Source organism: Halyomorpha halys, unplaced genomic scaffold (genome assembly GCF_000696795.3).
Source record: "Halyomorpha halys isolate HHAL.00 unplaced genomic scaffold, Hhal_1.1 Scaffold208.1, whole genome shotgun sequence".
Classification (NCBI taxonomy): domain Eukaryota; kingdom Metazoa; phylum Arthropoda; class Insecta; order Hemiptera; family Pentatomidae; genus Halyomorpha; species Halyomorpha halys.
Window position 1 is genome coordinate 1,264,715 of NW_027109100.1, and position 20,793 is coordinate 1,285,507.

At 29.6% G+C, this 20,793-nt stretch overlaps 3 protein-coding genes across 4 annotated transcripts in view; 1 reads left to right on the forward strand and 2 right to left on the reverse strand.

Moving 5' to 3' along the window:
- Nucleotides 1-223: 223 nt before the first annotated feature.
- Nucleotides 224-8,489, reverse strand: ND-24 (NADH dehydrogenase ubiquinone). Its single transcript, XM_014418796.2, has 7 exons — nucleotides 8,355-8,489; nucleotides 8,222-8,278; nucleotides 8,071-8,133; nucleotides 4,583-4,770; nucleotides 2,728-2,935; nucleotides 1,744-1,820; nucleotides 224-406 (listed from the first exon to the last, which is right to left on the reverse strand). The coding sequence occupies exons 1-7, from the start codon at nucleotides 8,394-8,396 to the stop codon at nucleotides 316-318; spliced, it is 726 nt and encodes a 241-aa protein (XP_014274282.1). The 5' UTR covers nucleotides 8,397-8,489; the 3' UTR covers nucleotides 224-315.
- Nucleotides 8,490-8,566: 77 nt separating this feature from the next.
- SmF (small ribonucleoprotein particle protein SmF) lies at nucleotides 8,567-9,260 on the forward strand. Its single transcript, XM_014418751.3, has 2 exons — nucleotides 8,567-8,722; nucleotides 8,808-9,260. Exon 2 carries the CDS (start codon nucleotides 8,830-8,832, stop codon nucleotides 9,094-9,096), a length of 267 nt encoding a protein of 88 aa, XP_014274237.1. The 5' UTR covers nucleotides 8,567-8,722; nucleotides 8,808-8,829; the 3' UTR covers nucleotides 9,097-9,260.
- Nucleotides 9,261-18,952: 9,692 nt separating this feature from the next.
- The window catches only part of Tgs1 (Trimethylguanosine synthase 1), a 28,498-nt gene continuing 26,657 nt past the window's right edge, over nucleotides 18,953-20,793 (reverse strand). The window contains exon 10 of one of the 2 annotated variants that reach the window (XM_014418785.2): nucleotides 18,953-19,588. In XM_014418785.2, the coding sequence (XP_014274271.1) occupies nucleotides 19,463-19,588 (126 nt within the window). In that variant the 3' untranslated portion in view covers nucleotides 18,953-19,462. The remainder of the gene's footprint in view (nucleotides 19,589-20,793) is intronic. The other variant, XM_014418786.3, reaches the window with a different exon arrangement.

Genomic DNA, 20,793 nt, shown 5'->3' on the forward strand with positions numbered 1-20,793 from the left:
TTATTCAGATTGTTATGAGAGAGTTATTCATTTATTTGATTTGTAATTTTTTTCTCTCCTCTTTTTACTTTTATCAACTCCTGTTAAATATAGGACCTTTTATATAAAAATGAAACTTTAGAGAAATGTGAACTTAGGTCTTTTCTTCTTTGCAAATGCAAACTTAGTAGTGTACAAATACTATTCCTCAATGTTATTTAATTTAATTTATGAATAAAATATCTAACAATTTAATTTTTTTATTTACACTAATAAATACAAGTTTGATAGCTTATGTATTAATAAAATTTAAGTTATAACATAACTTATTAATATTTATAGATCTTGCATTTTAAAACCAGGACCAGGAGGTTCAGATTTAAGTGAAGTAAAATCACCCTTTGGTTCTGCAGCAAATCTTCCATTTCTAAAACATAACAGTGAAAATGTTAAATAACAGGCAAAGATGAATACAAAATTTTAATATATTTATTCAAACCAACAAGCTAATAAAAAGCATTGCCATTTCAATAATGCCTTATTTATAATTAAAGCTTCTAACTATATACATGTGACCTAATAATGAACAAAGATGTTATAAACAGTTAAGCTCAATAGGTAGAAGCTGAAGGGAGGTCGATTTTACTATGAGTTATTGAATTTTTGAAGCTATCGAGTTTACTGAAAAATGATTGAAGATTAAACCAACACCTTAATAAGGGTTATTATTTTAAAGTTCCTTGCTAAATTTTTAACTGTTCTATTTTTTAATGTTTGAAAAGGAGGGGGAGAAATAAGATTACTTGTATGTAACTATCGAATTCTTTAGACTGATGGCTGCATGTTGATAGGTTTTATGGTAGTTTTAAGTAGTTGATCTAGGGCATTTTTATATTTTAATTAATAAATACAACTTCATATGTGGGGATGTAGGTTCATCACTAAGCTAACCTTGTTAGGTTAACTTTACAAAATATCTATTAAAAGTGACGGATCAAGAAATTACAATCAAATCTAACTTTATACTCATGGTTATTTACAAAAAAGTTTATGCACTTCATTCATCAAGTTATTCTATATTCTAGAGCATTAATAACATTAAAAAATGGATTATTACAATCTGCATTGTCATCAAACTAAATTTTGTTTGTGTGGAGTTATTGTTTACTGCAATCTGTCATTCATATCGCATTTACTACCCTACCTCAAAATGAAATAAACAATAGCTGAGCTATTATTAATAACTATTATATTTTGTACTTTTTTATCCTTGATTAAAACAGCCACCAAACTAAAGATACATTTTGTCTTTTTATTTACATCATGTGTAGGAGATAGGTATGTAGAGCCAAAATTTAAGACAGATGTGACAATGGGATATTGTTGCAATATAAAATCACGTAAAACTGAATGAAAATATTAAAGAACAAATAATTACTTTAGAAAAATGAAAAATCTCGACTAAAACGGCCAATCTAAAGTGGAGACTGATGAACATTGATGTTACTAGCAGCCATGATGGTAAAAGGACCATTTTAGCACAAACACACGTTCAAATTTACATCAGTTATTTCTAGTGAAATATATAACAGATCAGAGTGAGGTCAAAAGTACTTGTTATTTTACTGTAATATCTCTATATTAGAAGAATAATAAAAAAAACTTGGTTATCCATCCAACAATTAACTAACTATTTATTTATCTATAATAGAGTTTATCAATAAGAACATTGTATAAATTTGAGTAATTAATTAAAATACAAACTGTGGTCCGGGAGGAGGTTTTTTGGAGGCTTTCAGCTCTTTCAATATTTTAAGTGTTGTTTCTGCAGTGAGATCTTCCTGAAAAAGTAGAATAAAAACAATAAAATTTGATTATTCTTACATTTAAATAAGACCAAAAAAAAAAAAAAAAATGATTAGCTCATAAGTGAAACAAAGGGTAAATGATTAATATGGTGAATCATAATCTTCACAACTAATTACATTCATTGCTCTTGATATTGCCTCTACCTACAATAATTTTTTGTAAAAAGATTATACATCTTTTTGTATTTTTTAACATTCTTCTCAAAGCTCTAAGACAGTTGACTATCCATACTCAATTAATACAGATTTTAAAGAAAACCCAAGAAAATTGAAAAGAATTTTTATTTTTACAACAGCAGAATCTTACTGAGATGGAAATGAGAGGAAATTCACAATTCTTTGTACAAGGGACTACCTTCATGTAAGTAGGGACATTTCTTTTAAAAAAACAAAGGAAGATTTAAACTAAAAAAATTTGGGAGAATATCATAGACTGAGAAAGAGGGAGGAAAATGAGATACGGACATACAGTAAAACAGAGAAGAAAATAAACCAGAAACATTCATAACACTGAAATAATTCACATCTATGTGGAAGTGACCACCCTTTTACATAATATTTACAGGCAAGATAGGTTTCGTTGAAAACCTGCAGTTTCTAAGGCTGAATTTCTCTTTCTGTAAGTGAATATCAATGAAAGTGTGGCAAAATGTTGGGGCATAATAAACAGTTTTATACTATTCATTTATTTTTCAGCACCACCCAGATCATCTTCCTTCATTAATTACATATGGTCAACCAATAATCTTACAATAACTGAATATTGTATAAATGAATAATCAAATCGAATTATGCCATGGAATGAGAAATATTTTATATAACTAAATGTTTCATAGAAGATTTGACTCTAATAAGTAGAGCATATTTAAAAGTTACTTACGTAGTAATCATCATTCACTTGAATCATGGGGGCATTAACACATGCACCGAGGCATTCAACCTCTGATAGTGTGAACTTCCCATCTTTAGATGTTTCTCCAACATTAATTCCCAATTCAGATTTGCAGCATGATAAGACTTCATCTGAACCACGTAACCAACATGGAGTGGTTGTACAAACTTGAACATGATATTTTCCAGTTGGCTTCCTATAAATGTAATTGAAAATTGTTTTTAAAAAATTTAGAGAAATTTGATTAAAAAAATATATACAGGTAATGAAGAGATTACATAATATATATGAGACTAAAACAGTAATAGAAGAAATTAAAAGTAACATTTAAATACTCCAATAACTTGACAAAACTCTAAGAGTGAAGAGGAAACAGATTAAAGGCTACTTTATAACTACCAATTGAACAAATTATCATTACAAGAACACATTTTTTTGTTTGTAATGTTTACACTTTAATGGGTAAAAACATCATCGAGCAATATGGTTTTGACAGTCAAGATACCCAAAATTAAACTAATTGGCTATTTTTTATTCTGTTATTTTTTCAGTCAAACAGGTTTCCAAGTAAAAAAAAAAAATTAACGCTTTTCAAAACTACTTCTTGTGCCTTACATTGTACAAATATTATGATTTTCCAATTTTTCTTTCAGTAAGTAAAAGAAGTGAATTCTGTTTTTCTTTTTGACAAAATATTCTAATGAAAACCCTGAGGTATTTCATCAAAGTTATAATCCGTAAACGAGAAAGTCGAACTTTGCGAAGACACTTAGACCTCTTTGTACAGAATCTGATGAGTGTCCATTGAAAACAACTGCCACGTTTGAGTATACATATTAGGTTGTGCACAATAAATTGAAATACATTGCACTGTGCGGTTTTGGTACTGATCAAATTACAATCAAATTTAGTATTATTTATATTAACATTACCATTTATAATTCTTATTTTCTGACAAGATTTCCACATAATAAGAAAGAGTATTATTTAATAAATATCGTCCATTTCAGAATTTTTGACATGAATAGAGCTAGGAAAGAAGTTCAAGGTCATGAGACTTCACTGATGTAGCACTAAGAACTGGACTAGAAATAAGAGATATGAGAAATACAGTGTGGAGGAGTGAGGGTTATCTGTAGATTCTCTAAAATCTCTTCAGCATCCATTGGCATATGGGAGGGCGTATTTCGCAAAGAAAATTAGCCTACAGAATGGAAAATAACACTTAAACACATAATACTGTTTTAATAAATTTTAAGTAAGAAAAAATGTGTAAATTTGGAAAACTGTATTTTAGAAACTATTGGATTTACAGATGAGAGACAGTTTTTAGCTTAAATTATTGTAAATTTAGACTACTTTGAAAATGTATCGAGTTGTTTTCATCACAAAATTAGAACTATGTTGTTAAAATCAATAAATACTGAAAACAAGATAAAAACCTTTCATTTCTTTTTTATTATTGACAATGTTACTAACGGCACCCAAGGTAGAAAAGTTAGATTATTCATAGCACCAGTATCAATAATGAGAAAAAATCAGAAGAAGCAGATCTGACACAAGGTATACTTCTCTCAGGTCACAAATTGATAGGACTAATCAGAACAAGCAGATCTGACACAAGGTATACTTCTCTCAGGTCACAAATTGATAGGACTAATCAGAACAAGCAGATCTGACACAAGGTATACTTCTCTCAGATCACAAATTGATAGGACTAAAAGCAATGGAGGAGAGGGGCTAGCTTAGATTTCATTAAAAAGAGAACATTTTTATAATCAGTTAATGAGTAAGTTCTTCAACTTTGATGCATGCATTTGAATTTCATAATGAAAACACAAACCTCATGAACATTGTATAAAAAGTAGCAACTTCATAAACTCTCATCTTCGGAAGGTCAAGAATCTCAGCTACTTTATGCATAGCTGATATAGGAAGCCAACCATGCTGCCTTTGAGCTAGGTCGAGAAGAGGAATCATGGCTGCTCTTTTATGCCCTTCTGGGTAAATAGAAAGAATAGCATCTGCTCTCTAAACAAAAACAAAAAAAATATTGAAAACAAAATACTAAAAAATAAGAAGTTGGTTGGAGGAGTAATTGATAAAGAATAAGTACAATTTCTTGTTTGTGATTTTTTTTTACTATGTATTCACTAACCATCTACATCCACCAGTAGAAATAAAACAAAGTTTAATGACCTAAACTTTAAATTTTGTTTTAAAATATGACCAGTATCAGCAAAGATACGGCATAATTGACTTCATACCCATGTCTGTTATGTTCACCTACACTATATATGAAATATATACATAGGGAAAGTATTGCAATTGTGAAAATTTTGAATCTGATTTTTCAATACAAAAGCTTTAAGATCCTCTGAGACCAAATAACCAACTTTCTATAAAATGGTTTGAGTGTATGTCTGTGTTTATGTATCAGAATAGACTATCTCAAAAATTTGTATCAAACTAAAATTATGTTTTTAAGGTACAGATATTAGAGCAACTTTTCCACCAAAATCGTGATGTGTTGTACTATCTATAAGTTATACTTCGTACATAAACATCTTGTTTTTAACTTATCTTTAATTAATATCTAATCAATGCAAAGTGGTAAGTGAAAATTCCATTTAATTTTGTTAATTGGTGACAGCATAGATTGTTCTTATGACGAATCAAAATAATACAGCAACAATATTTTTCAGCATTTACATGCAGTGAATTGGGCTTTACAAGGTCATATGGTGATAAAAATACTGACAATATTATTGAGCGTATAATTTGATACTGAGGAACAGTTCTTCAGGAAATCATTCCTCTATACTATGGTTAGGTAGGAGAGGGGATACTGATAATATTTCTAACTGTGTAAAGGGGGGGGATCCTTCATTACATAGAACATGTAGAGACCAGTGCAGATTTTCCTTATTTATAATACACAGTGTCAGGTGGAACAATTCTTTTTATCAAAACCTCTGAGAAAAAAATAATCAAACTCAAACAAAATATTATTTTATAAAAGGAAGATGGTTTGGGTGCAGAAAAAAAAAAAAAAAATTAGTATTTAACTATTTAATGTGAACCAATGTTTCACTCCACGCTGCAGGACTAAAAAAGATACAAACAGTTAAAATTAAAATTTACAGTAAAAAGTATAAGAAAACAAGAATTGTTATTTCCCTTATTTTTCTGCACTTTGGTGTATACTCTACTTTTATATTTCTTTTTCATCTATTTTATAATTATTATTTCTTTTTTCATAAATTGTCTAATATCTTCTTGTAATTGTTATGTTTATTTGTTTGTATCTTTTTTAGCCCTGCAATATGTGGTGAAACGTTGGCTCATATTAAATATTTTTAATTACTATTTACATTTTTTTTACTGCACCCTGACCATCTTTTATTTTTCTTTATCAAGTACCACATGAATATCATTGGTTAAGGTTCTTTGGGAGTCTTGATTTTCTTTCTTCCCATCGCAGCTTCATGATCCTTGACTGTCTTTCTTTTCTTTTTTTGGACCACTTCGTGCCCCCTTTTTTTTCTTCTTCCAATATTGGTGAGATTTTTCAGTGTTTTCCTGTATGTGTCTCAATCTAGACAGTTGGTATCTGAAATTTTCAAGTTCTTTAATTCTTTTCTTATTTGCCTCGTGTATCCTCCCATGCTTTTGTAGCTAAAAATGTTGTTAAAGATCTTTTTGTTATGTTTTTCCTCCTTCATCTTTTTCATGTGCCCATAGAACATTAGCCTTCTGATTCTTATCTTGGTTTCCAGGTCTTTGATTTTTTTATAGATCTCTTCATTAGATCTTCACCTGTAACCTACTTGTGTTTTTCTGGGCCCATAGATTTTTCTTATGATCCTCCTTTCTAGTTTTAGTAGCTTTTCCAAGTTGGGTAGGAATGAAGTCTCCACACTGTATAAAATCACAACGTTGTAATGCCTTAACTTTGCGTTGAAGGAGAGGTTCTTTTTATTGTAAATTTTGCCTGTTTGAAAGCTTAAATTTTGTGATTTTCTCTTTCTGAGAACCGTTGTGACATATTATTACCCCCAAATACTTAAATTTTCTGGTCACTTTTATTTTTCCATATTTAGAGTTTACAGCTTCTTTTTTGAAACTTACTTCAGTAGTCATGAGCTCTGTTATTTCTTATGATATTTGTAGGCCTGCTTTTTCTGATATTATTTGACTAATAGTCTCTTCCTCTGATTCTGCCAACAGTGCAAAATTGTCTGCAAATTTTATCCAGGACTATGTTGAAAAGTATAGGAGACAAGCCATTGCCTTGTCTCAGACCTGTTTTTATCTGAAAAGGCTTGCTTATAAAACTCTGAAATTTCCGGACTATCTTTAATTTATAAAATAATATTTTGCTTGGGTTTGACTCAAAATGGTAATATTATCTATATTAGGTTAATCAGCAATCTTCCGACATATTATTTTATTCTCAATTATTTATAATTTATGTATTAAGATGATGAACTGAAAAACTTCCTTTAGAATATTATTTAATACCCTATATTTGATTTTTAATTTTAACCAAATAAACATTTAAATAAAACGTAAGACTTCATCAGTAACTGTAGATGGAAGAATTTCTGGAAAGAAATGGATTTGTTGAAATTTAACCATAAGAAAATGTGGAAAATATCCCGAAATAGAAAATAAAATATAGAGTATTAGATAATATTCTTAAGTAAGCTTTTCACCTCATCTTATTACATACAAAAATTATTTTAATTTAATTTATGCTTATTGAATTCAGGTGCTAATTATTATTTGTTTGTTTTGAGGTATCTTCCAAAATAATCCACATTGAGTCAGATTTCCTTTCAGTTTCCTCTATGTCACTATCAAGGATAAAACTAACTTGATTTTCAAACAAAAACTAGGAGTTCTTAAACTTACTTCCTCTAGCAGTTTGCATTTATTTGAAGAAAAAAACAGGAATAACAGAAAGGATGGTTAGCTGCTAACAAGCCAGGGTTTTGGTTTTCCTTTCTTTTATCATGATTATCAAATTAACATCCAATTCAGAAATAAGAGTGATAATTATGGGCCAAAAAACCAAGAAGAGGCCTCTCAATGAATATAAATTATCCCTATACCATGAATCTAAGTAATAACCAAAGGACATATATAAAAATTTCAACAAGTTCGGGTCAATGATCAATCAATCTTGGGGGACTTGTGACATGCAAATAAACAAACTGAGAGCCTTAAAAAAAGAAAGAAAAGAAAGCTACTATATTGATAATTCGTTTTTCAAATTTTATAATATTTCAGAGTTAAAACAAAATTCAAGTCAAAACAAGATTCTACCTTTTTGTTTTCTTCAGTAAATTCAAATTTAATATCAGGGTTATCCTCTGGAGAGTCTCTGTGCTGCAGACACACAAAGAAAGGAGATTAATACATCATTAAATCAGATAATTTCAGGAATCATAAGCAAATTAGTATTCTTGATACAAACCACAAATAGGTTGTCAGATAAAGATATGCTAGAAGTCTTCAAAGTTCTCTTTGTTACCTAAAATATTAAATAAAAGATTCAAGACTCCATCATTATTTAATAATAATAATTAAAGAAATTTAATGTCGAATACCAAATTTTGACAGAACCGTCGGACGTTCGGTAGCAAATTCATTTTAACAATATTACGACCCTTCAGCCCAGTTAACCTTTAAAAAAAACTTGTGTCAAGAAGGTATAACTAGAAAACTGAAGAACTCTATCAGCTGATTAGCAATATAAATACTAATTAGGTTGTTGAATATTGATTCTTTGTTATGAAAATACTACCTAGAAAGGTTCTATTTATTTTTTAAAATAAATTTATTATTCTTCATTATTATGCTTTCTTCTAGTTTCTTATTTTTTATTTACAAACCAACGCCATTATCAATGTAGCCACTAAGGTAACAAGAATTGAGGTTTCAAACTAGCCCGGTGCTTTGGTTGATTTGTTTTGAGGTAAGCCTTATATGATGTTATTTTGTATATAAAATATTTTTTAATTTCCGAAAAAGTAATGTATGTCGTTTACTTTTTTTTATAGCGATCAAATACAATAATTCAAAATGGCTGCTACTATGCCTATTAACCCCAAACCCTTCCTCAACAGTTTAACTGGTAAACCAGTAATGGTGAAATTAAAGTGGGGACATGAGTATAAAGGATATTTAGTTTCTGTTGATGGCTACATGAATTTACAATTGGCTAATGCTGAAGAACATATTGAAGGTTCCTGCACTGGTAACTTAGGAGAAGTTCTTGTTAGATGTAATAATGTATTATATATTAGAGGTGTAGAAGAAGAAGATGAAGAAGGGGAAATGAAAGACTAGAACAAGTTGATTGCAACCAAGTGATGTGTTATTTCATTTTTTTTTTTTTTGTTTTTTTGGTCACCTTTATTTATTAAATTTGACATTTAATGTATTTATTCATTCCCAAGTTATTTTGTAAACTATTTACATGTTTTATAGTTTAATAAATGTATTTTGATTTACCAATTGGTCTGCTAGCATTTAGGATGAAAATGTTTTTTTTGTGTCAAATAAGTTTACTATCACTGACAGTGTGTCTTGGCAACAAATTTTTATCATTTTGAAATATTTTTTGCTATTTTGTACAAAGAGTATATTTTATATTAAAATATGACTTTACCCAAAATTTGTTTTATAATTGGTTTATGTTGGATAATTATTCCCATTCAAGTATTAAATCATCATTATGAAACAATCTGGTATTGGTGTCAGAAACAAACTTTTTTTTATTACTTATTTAATTAACTTCCTGTCGGTTGAAAGGGATAAACAAAGGCAATTATTAACACTTTTCATTCGTCAGGTCCATACCAGCCTGTAGTATTCTGTGCAACTGAGTTTTGAAGTTACCACCTTTGTATGGTAGTGCCCTCAATAATTTAAGTTGTATTCTACGGTCTTGTATTACCATTCTTTTTTTTTTTTTTTTTTGTAATAAATGTGAATGAGTGCTTAATAGTTGGTCATAGATTTATATGAGGAGAAGATGGTCGAGAGTGTAACCAGCAAAAATGTATTAATTTGTGCCAATGTTTTGAACTAAATTTCGGGACTAAAAAAACAAAAAAAGATAAACAACTCATTGAAACAAGAAAAAAGAAAAAGAAATTATTAAAGAAACAAATTTATAAATATACATAACAGTGAATGAACAGATAGTCGTTGATTAATAACAAAAGAAGTACATAATTTTTGACTAGTAACAATAGAAAAATTAAAAAACAGAAAGTGTTAAAGAAATAAACATAATGAAAGGTGTGGAAGAAAATATAAATGATGAGTATGGACTTAACACGATAAGATATGTTAATAATGATAATGAAAAACATTTTAAATCAACATAATAAAATGTATGAAAGAAAAATGATATATGAGACACAACAGGCAAAAAAGAAAAAAAAAATTACAGTTATATAGATAGGTAAGTAAAAAAAAATGAAGGTAAGCTAAATTAAATGTAGTGTCTAGAAAAAAAAATGAAAAAGAAGGAACTTGGGACAATAAATATGGAGAAAGGGAAACAAAGAAAGAAAGAAATTTTAACTTTACCAATAGAGAGTGGGCAAAAAAATATGTTAAATTGAATGGAAATTGTAACCGCGAAGAATGAGTAAGCATGAAAGACCGTTGAGATAAAATACGGAAGAAGGAAATAAATTAAGTTAAAGAGTAAAATTACATAAAAAGGGTGAAATAAAAAAATTATGAGGACAAAAGTTCAGAAAATTGTAGAAATATATAGTTGGACTTAATAAACAAGTGATTATGAATACAGTTGTTATCATGGGAATAGGAAAAGGAGAGGAGAAAAACTGTGATGAATTCGATTTTTAGCTTTGTTGAGTTTATGATGGTAAGGATGTTGAGATATAGTTAAAAAGTCTTCTTAAAACTATCACTCCCAAAATCCTTACTATCATAAACTTAATGTAGTTAAACGTTTTATTCATCGCAGTCTTTCTCTCTCTGATTTCCATTCTCATGATATCAACTCTCTCCTTATGAAAGAGATCCATAAGAGTTTAGACAATAACTCCACTCTCAAAATCATTGACAAACTTAAGTTAAGTCCATTACTCATCATTTACATTTTCTTCTGCACTTTTCATTGTTTTTTTTTTTTTGTTTTTTTTAAAGCCCACTCTCCACTCTTAGCTGACCAATCCATGATCCTGCCCTTTCACTTAAATTTATTAAATGTCGCAGAAACCTAATTCCCTATATTTTCATTCTTCGCTTTTCCCTCCTCTTCCCCAAAATTCATGTATCTAAGAAACTCTGTTTTGCTGTTGAGTGTGAAATCAACATTTTTTTCCTATCACTTTTATTATCAATTTTCTCCTAATAAAATTAAGCAAATTCCTCCTGATATATTTTTTTTCTTACATCTCTACAAAACCTTAGGCATAATAATCTTTTTGATGTTAACAATACTATTCACCAACAGAAATTTAACATTCTTCGATTGAAGCCCTCATTGTAAAAGAAAATTGGTCAACTTAACTATAGAATCTAATACGCTCCTTACCTGTTCCATATACTTACGATCCATTAAATTGTTGCAGATCCACCTTATCTTCTGTCACAAATTTTTTAATAGAATTTCTAAATTTGCCATGAACAAGGTGATGATCCTTTCACCTTTCCAGAATTGTCCTTTGTTATCCTAGATTCTTGTGTCCTCATTCCTAATTAAGTCTTTACTAAAAAGTATATCGATTTTTTCTGTCCTTAAAGCTGATAAAGTTCCTGATTTCCTAATTATTTTGAACTCTTTACCATCCCAACTCCATTTTGTCCATTCCTTGACTTTCTAATTATGATAGATCAAAATAATACTTGATCCACTTTACAGTACATGTAAACAAAACTGACTTACTGTAGCACTATGTATTTTTTTTCCTGATCCCTCTAAAACAATAAATTAATGGTTGCTTTATGTATGGTTTACATAAATCAGGTTGAGTATTACCTTTTTCTACCTGTGGTACTTTAAGGTTACCATGGAATACTTATCTCGTTATTGTGAATTATCCATTCTATATGGTCCTACTAGAAAAATATCCGGAAGTGAGGGGCCTCTTCGGCACTGTAGGAATGGCACAAGTACAATTACCTATACTGGATTTAAAAAAACTTAATATAGTCTATCAAAACCTATCTACTTTTCTCCATTAGATCCATATAACCCTAAGACCTCTGACCTGTATAAATGATCCTATCTGATAACTCTCCTCTTAATTCATTAATAAGCTTGTCACTAATTTTACAAATTATCCAACTTATAAATTTGAGAGCTTCAGTCAGTCTTCTAGTGGCACGCTCTGGTGGATTCCAGGGGAACTAGATGGATGTCAGCCTGGTGCCTCTTGCTACAGATGCAACATTTTATCCTGTATAAAATGATAATTTATGGGGTGAAAAAAGGGATACATTTTTCTTTTTTTTTTTTAATGAATACTGTTTTATAATAAAACTCAGATCATTATCTTTTTATTTTGTTATTAATTTTTGTCAAAAATGTAGATCCGGAGCTGTCAAACCTTTTTGATAATATATAGGAAGATGGTCAGGGTTGCGGTCAAAGGAGAAACAAAAATAGTTTACAACTATTTATTTTCCGACGTTTCACCCCACTTTGTAGGGCTTCATCAGGGCTGTCCAAAGCAAACGGGTGAACAGTAGGCAACAATGAAGTGGAAACGTGGAGGAGTGTTGTTCATTGTTGCCTACTGTTCACCCGTTTGCTTTGAACAGCCCTGATGAAGCCCTACAAGGTGGGGCGAAACATCGGAAAATAAATAGTTGTAAACTATTTTTGTTTCTCCTTTGACCGCAACCCTGACCATCTTCCTATATATCAATTTTTACGGTCAACTATATATACATACATACTTTTTGATAATAGATTCCTAAAATGTTTCTAATTCTCTGATTAACATTATTTCCAGCTGGAATGGTCCCTCCCCATTTCATGTTAGCCCCTGGCAATCCAGCCACTTATGTAAAAACCGCCTTCAGTGGACCAAGTTTGTTACATCTTATAGTGCCGTAAGGCAACCCAAGATAAAATGTATATATTTTATATATAATTCTTAGTTTTTAAGTCCTATATATAATTGTAATAGTTTTAATAAATAAAAATAAATTGGAGGTATGAAAAAAAAAAGATTAACATTATATGGCCACATCACAACAACAAGATAAGTATTTCACTGTAACCTTAAAGTACCACCGGTAGGAAAAGGTAATACTCGATTTGATTTCTGTAACCATACATCATGCAACCATTAATTTAATGGAAGTTTGCTGATTGACCGTGTGTATCAATAAATGGAATTTGGTCCGGGTGCGGTAAATTAAAAATCCAATAGTAAATTGGTGTACTATTTTATTAGAGCCAATGTTTTGCCTCATGTTGCAGGGCTTCATCAGGGGTAAAAAAGATACAAACACTTGACATAGTTACAAAACAAATTAGTGGAAAATAACAGGGGTATACAATGAAACATAAAATTTAATAAGAAAAATTAAAGGTTTTAAAAAATAAATGAAAATGGTAATAGTAACAGATAAAGAGAAGAAAGTATAAAATAAAGAGATGAAAAGGGATAAAATCAAATGAAAATTAATGCAACAGAATTCATACCTGTTTTGACGGAAGTCAAAGTCAGAGTGAATCGTATTGGGAGGAGTGGAGATGGCAGTTAAGTACGTCACATAATAGTGAAAATAATTTTAAAGTAAACAATGTAAAAAATATTAAAATTAGGTAAAAAATAAATGATAATATACTTATTAGTGGCGGAGAAGAAATATTTACAAAATTATAGTAAAATAAATAAATAAAAAATTACATGGATAGAAAAACGAAGAAGAAATAATGTTAAAATAATGGGATACAATAAATGTAAGTGATTCAGAAAGACAATGAGTGGGGACACAGAGATATGTAAATTATATATTAGAAAATTAATAATAAAGTAATTAATTTAAGTACACTAAAGTCGATAACACATGAATATAAATTGAAAAATAAGATAAATGAATATAAAAGAAAAAGTAATGATAGTAAATATAATTATAGGAGAAGTTTGTCGGGGGGTGCGGTCAGCAAAGAACAACATAAATAAACATATTTATTTATTTTATGCCGACGTTTCGACCTGAGTTTCAGGTCTTCATCAGAGCTATAGAACAATCTATATGATGAAGATCTGAAACTCAGGTCGAAACGTTGGCATAAAATAAATAAATATGGTTTTGTTTATTTATGTTGTTCTTTGCTGACCGCACCCCCCGACAAACTTCTCCAATCATTAATCTACGGTCAACTATCTACACCTCATTACAATAGTAAATATAAAAATAATTAAATATGGGGTGAGATTTTGGAAAAACAAGAATAGAAGATATGACAAGAAAGTGGGCTTCTGAAATGTAGAACAAAGAGAAAAGAAGTATTATGAGGGTTTTATTAGGTTCAAAATGTGTTGGTATGTAAGAGAGATGCAGTCTTTATCAACTTTATGATTGATGGAATTCTCCGTTAAATTTATTTAAGTGGACTCCGAGATAAGGTGTTTTTTATGGTTGGGGACAGTGGCAAGAATTAAAGGATTGTCAAATTAAAAGTATGATTCAGGCTTAAGGCATGTTCTGATAATTTAGAGACAAGTGGATTACAGGAGTTGATAGAAGTTTTGTGCTGGGAAATGCGGTTCTTGAGTTGGTTTTTAGTTTCGCCGATATAGAAGGAATTTCAACATGGGGTTGAACAAGGTATCTGGAAAACAACATTGGAACAGTGTAAAAAAGGAATAGGCTCTTTTAATGTGGAAAAAAGACAGGAAATTTTGTTGTGGGACTTCAAGTCAAGGCTCTAATAAAATAGTACACCAGTTTACTATTAGTGTTTTAATTGACCGCACCTGGACCAAATTCCATTCATTAATTTAATGTTTTTTCTGTTTTAGAGGGATCGAAAAAATTATGTTTTTCCTAAATAATTTGTTTTATCTACAATGGTATCCCATGTTCCAAGTATTACAAATGACATAATAAAAGGTGTCTAGGTGGTTGTGTTAAATAGTTCTGGCTCCAATTGAATATATGAGGTATTTTATACCAAAAGGCCTTGAAAATACGTGTTCATATGGGTTAGGAGATGAGCCTTAAGTCCTCAAAGGATGGAAACTGCAGCCACGAAGGGGCAAGTATGTCCTGATGGGTACAAGTGGTAGGTCCTTGCAGGAAGAAAATTTCGATCTGCAGGGTACGAGTCTGAAGTCGTTTAGGGGAATGCAAGTCCTGATGGGCACGAGCCATTGACCAATTGGTTGTAAGGACCCTTACAATAGGAATACAAGGTTGGGGAAGGAGGAGAGATCCTGAGAAGTGAAATACAAGTTATATATACATGTCCAAAAATAGTACTAAGTGTACAGATCCATTATGTTTATTATTATTCTCTGCCTCCTAAGGAGGGGAATTTCCTGAAGGGGAAATTCACACCGAGGCCTGCCAATTTTGTCTTGTCACGACTCTGGGGTATTAAATGCAAAGTATTAAGTATTACTTTTAGTGGATCAGAAGATTCTATTGAAATATTTATCGATTCTAATAATGCATTTATGAATATTACAATGTATTACATGCGTTAGATTAAAATATATACAAGAAATAATATATATATCAAAGTACAATGATTGTAGTAGTTCACATTGTGGCAGCTACATTCGCCTTGTCGGATTGTAACGGTTTTGGTGGCCATAGTAGTTATAGAATAGACCATAAAATAGCAGTGTGATGCTGTGTACTGCATTGCTGTCGATAGATTTTCTATTGAATAGCAATGGTATTAATTGACCCCATTGATTGGATCAACCACTCTGATGACCCTCTCTGTAAATGATCAATACAAAAAAATGAAGACCTTCAATAAATGGCGAAAATGTAATACAAGACATTTGATTCATCTCAAGGAGTACTTAACTAAATTACCCACAGTACACTTTCTTAAAGTAAGATTAATTTTTAATAATGAGTTTTTTAAAAATCTTTTTTTTTTTAACAAGTTATTTACAACTGTATACATATATACACATCAAGTACATTTGCTGTAAGTGATATGACAAACATGTGGAGAATCTAATTTATAAGAGGAATGATGTAAACAAGGGTTTGGATTAACAATAGTGAACTGGTGGTTTATCTTATGATCTGCAAAAAAAAAACTGCTTAAATAATGCATTTTTGAAAATAATTGAAATAAATAATTAAGTGAATGAATTTATTATTGAAATAAATTGCTGAGTATATATGTGATTTAATTTTATTATAGTATTTTACGATATAGGAAAACAAATTGTCTTATAAAGCTAAATTAGAAAAATCAGGAATTTAAGCTTCTAAAACACTAATATGCAACTTATGTTATTATAAAATACATCATAAAGTTAATTAATTTTAATTACTATATAAAATATTTGAACATTGTAAACTAAATTATTTAGTTCATTAGTTCTCTCCATCCTATTAACATGAAAAAATCTGATGCAGGGCATGGTATCGTATCACACAATATTCACTTATTGACCTACTTAGAAATAATGAAATAAGTCTTGTATGCTGTAAGACAGCTATTTCTTTATGATTAAAGATGAAAATATGTTTCATATATAAATAAGTGATAGTAAAATCTGACAATTGACAAAACAACCATGGAAATAGCACAATTCTGAATAATTAAATTCTTCTATATTTTACATATATCCATTTCTTCACCACCAACAATGAGAGGTAGTTATTTTTATATATAAAAAAAATTATTGGTACTTAAAAATTCGGCATTTAAGCCCTAAATAAAAGCAAAAAAAATTTAATTTTTTTTTAAATAAAAAGCTTTTAATTTTATGTCGCTATAAAAATACATATTTCTAGGTTTCTTGAGGTGGGAATAACAAATATAAACTTTTTTTCCTGTCAATAATACAACAGTTTAATTTAAGAAATGACAATGAAGTAAAGCTGTGATTGAATAACAAATATGATTGGTCTTGGGCTTTTACAATTTAAACTCCTGTCTCTATTTTTTCTCCTTTATTTATTCATTAAATTATTTATATTGTGTATTTATACATTGTTTATTACTTTTAACTGTGAAAACTGGTTATTTATTTCCAATAAACAAAATGAAATGTACTTCAGAGGAAGATTATTTAAAAATTCTGCATTCAAGTAATGTTAAAATTATTTCAGTGAGGATAGTGTTCGGCTGATATTAAAGACCACTTCATTGGCCATTTACTGAGTTTGATAAAAATCTTTGAAGCTGATTCAGAGAAAATTTTGTTGAGTATCCTCAAGACAAAGTAGGAATCAAGTAGTGAAGACAAGTAAATATTATTTCCACATAACTCAGAAAGTATACATGTTTTAGTAAAATATATATTAATCGTATATTAGATAATGTTGATAAAAATTCTAATATTCCTTCCAGCATTAGCAAAGATAAAGCATGTTAAATTTTGAATCCATGTTTTGGGGAATATTTTGCGAAGTTTACTATGCAAACAGGTACTTTTTTGTTTAATGTGATAAATATACTTCTGGAAGATTCAGATGCTTGTCAGAGTGATGAATAAATTTTCTAATAAACTAAAACTAAAAATATAAATTGGATCAACACTAAGGAAGATGCAGCAAACAATTTTTGTAATAAATTTGTACCCAGAGTAGTAGGGAAAGTTGCATGGGCATGCCTAATTTTTTTTTATTGCAATGGTAGATAATTCAATAAAGTGGCACTTCCAGTCAGTCGATTTTGTCAAAAAAGTTGCTGTCACATCCCAAGCATATGCCTGCCATAACAATGTAATTTTAGTTTCGTATGACTTTTTGTTTTTGAGCTATGTTACTCACATACAGACCATTATACGAAACATGGTTATTTCGACTCAGGGAATCTCAAAATGTGTTTTTCCATGGTAAGCTGAGCAAAATATATTTGAAGTTTTACTAATTGTTAAATAACTAAATCAAATTACTTTTGAAATAATAGATATATGTTTACTCTTATCTTACTTTATGGCATAATGATTATATTATTTATTAATTTTTTTGTGAATTTATAATTTTGACAAGAAGTTAATTTAAGTTCATTTTAGATTGTCAAGATGGCAACTGTCATAAAGCTTCCCTACTACTACTACATGTAATCCCCAACTATCACGTCAAATCTAGTATGACAATACTATCATGACCATGGTAGTGGCTTCTACAGCTGTTGTAATGTTTGTAGACTATTGTGTAAGGTAGTGTATCTCCAGTATTCATGGATTTTAAACATTTGAGGTATTCATGATCCTTAGTGGAGAAAAATTTCCTTCTTCTAGCATGTTAAAACAACTTAACATTTAATATAATTGAGAATTTGTCGATAACTCTGCTAAAAGGAGAATGACGTCATGCAACAGACCAGCTGAGCTCCAAACTATTTTATCTGTTGTTCTTTTGATAGGTTAGTTGCTCCTAGTTCTTGTTTGGTTTGTGTTTGTTGTTTTTATACTCTAATCAAGTGATGGGTAAAATAAAATAAATTAATAAAAAAAGACGGAGAGGAAACCAGTGAGGAGGAGGAAAGATAATGTGCCGAAGCTGTCAGGGAATTTATTATCTCCTAAAGACTACATGGTTACAAAACAAGTAGCCCAGAAAATCTTCAAGGAGGTCCTCTCTAATTAACATATAAAATATACTTTAAATTAGGCTGCTCATAATCTTGTACTTTTATCATTTAGAATGTTAAAACTTTTTACATTTAACACAACATCATGAATACCCTTTTTATTTTAGGAATAATTATTTTACATTTTCAAAAATAAGAAAATAGTGAAATTCACATTGTCAGATAATTTTTTCAGAAATATACTGCTTTATTGCAATGAATGATTATGTCAAGAAATAAATACTTGTTATTTGATTAAGATTATTTCATCAAATAATCATTATTTTGGAAATGATTATTTTGTAAATTAGTATCCCTTCTTTTATTATTTAAGTCTAATTAAATCTCAAAATCATTAAATCTGATAATGCCTGGTTAAAATGTAATGATTCAATACTTTGATTATTTTGAAAAAAAAAAAAAAAAGAAGGAAAAAAATAATCACATTTATTCTTGTACTCATATTAGATCCTTGTATTACCAATAACAAATGCATTGAAAGATTTTTCACAATTTTCAAAACTGTGAGCGAGACTATTTTTCTTTCAGGCTGACTGTTTGTCACAGTTATGTAAAATATTAACCATTCCAAGATAAAATAATTATCTTCATTACATGAGAAATTTCTTTTAACTAAAACAATTAACAATGAGTAAATTCTGAAATATTTTAAAACTTTAAAATTATATTAGTAGAAGTAATTAAAATTTTTTTAGGAATTAAGAACTTTTTTACAATCAGTAAAAGTTTACTATACTATACAAACTGATGTATAAAAAACAAATCAAAGAGAATATTTACAGTCAAACTATATTAATTTCTAAAAATTTAAAGAATAAAAATTATACATTCCAATTTTAGAAAGTCATAGATAGCACTTAGTAAAAAAACCAGTGTTTCTATTGTTTCTCCACTGCACTATTGAATCATGATATATTATTCGGCATCCATATGATATGATCCAATCAGTTCTCCAAAGTATGCGGTCACAGCAATCAGTTTTTTTCCAAGAAAGTTTTGTTCTAATTCAACACTTGAGCCATGCCCAGCTAACTTCAACAACTAGAATCAATTATAAAAACATACATTACTTTCTTACAATTTATATTTATTATTCATGTACAGTGAAACATCTCTATAATGTAAAACCCTCTTAACAGAATTTTTATTCAGGTCCCAACCAACAAAATACAATTGAACTCTATTACGGGACCCATCCACTCTGTATGCAGACACTAATTTTGTTAGATGTTGCCTGTCAACATCTTTCACTCATAACGAACAGATGTCATAGAATATGTATCTACAAACTCACAATTTCAGATTTAAATTTGAGAGCCATTTATTTTGGAGAAACTGAAAAACTGATTTCAGTTTTCGTTACATTCGGATTGTCATCAACTTCTTTTAAAATTTTTTTGAGGTTTTTCTGTTTTTCACACAAATTCACTTCAGGCATTAACGAGGGACTGACAATTTTTATTTTGAATCGAAAGTAGGGAGTAGAATGTAAACATAAAGAGTCATTGGGACCGGATGTTATTCGTGGAAAAAAGTTGTTTACTGTTTCGTTTTTCACGGTATTTTTCATCCTTTGTCTTTCCACAGAAGAAAAAAAAAATCGTAGAACTGAATAAAATTTACTAATATGTACATAAAGAGGGTCCAAACTGAATGTTTCGTATAACTAAGTTTCATATAAATGGATAATTACATACACAGGTTTTTGCAGGAGATTGAGAAATTCTTCGCATAACTGAATGTTTTGTATAAGTGAGTTTCGTATATGAGACTTCACTGTATTATTAAAAGTCTCAATTAACGCTGAACACTATGCAACTATTATAATACTTGCAAACTCCAGGGCCCTGTTTCATAATAAAGTACAAACTAATACTATTAGTCTTGTCAATTAAACTTAATGCAATTACACTGACTTGAATAATACTAACTTGTACTTGAGTACTTTTTAACTCCTGTAATATCACTAATAGTCATCCCGAGTATGAAAAAAATAATTATTGCTGTTATTATCACGTTGTTTCTATACTTGTATTATGAACCAATACTATTAGCTTTCATTATGAAACAGGGCCCAGGTAGGCAGCTATGATTGAGTACAATGCGAAGTGCCAACCTTTCGCAAGTTTAATTGACACTGAAATATTTGTGTAGTGTAAGAGGTCCACAGCCATTTAATATTTAACACAAAAAATTAACCCAATATTTTTGCACAGAATTTTGAGCATCATTTTTGCTAATGTGAA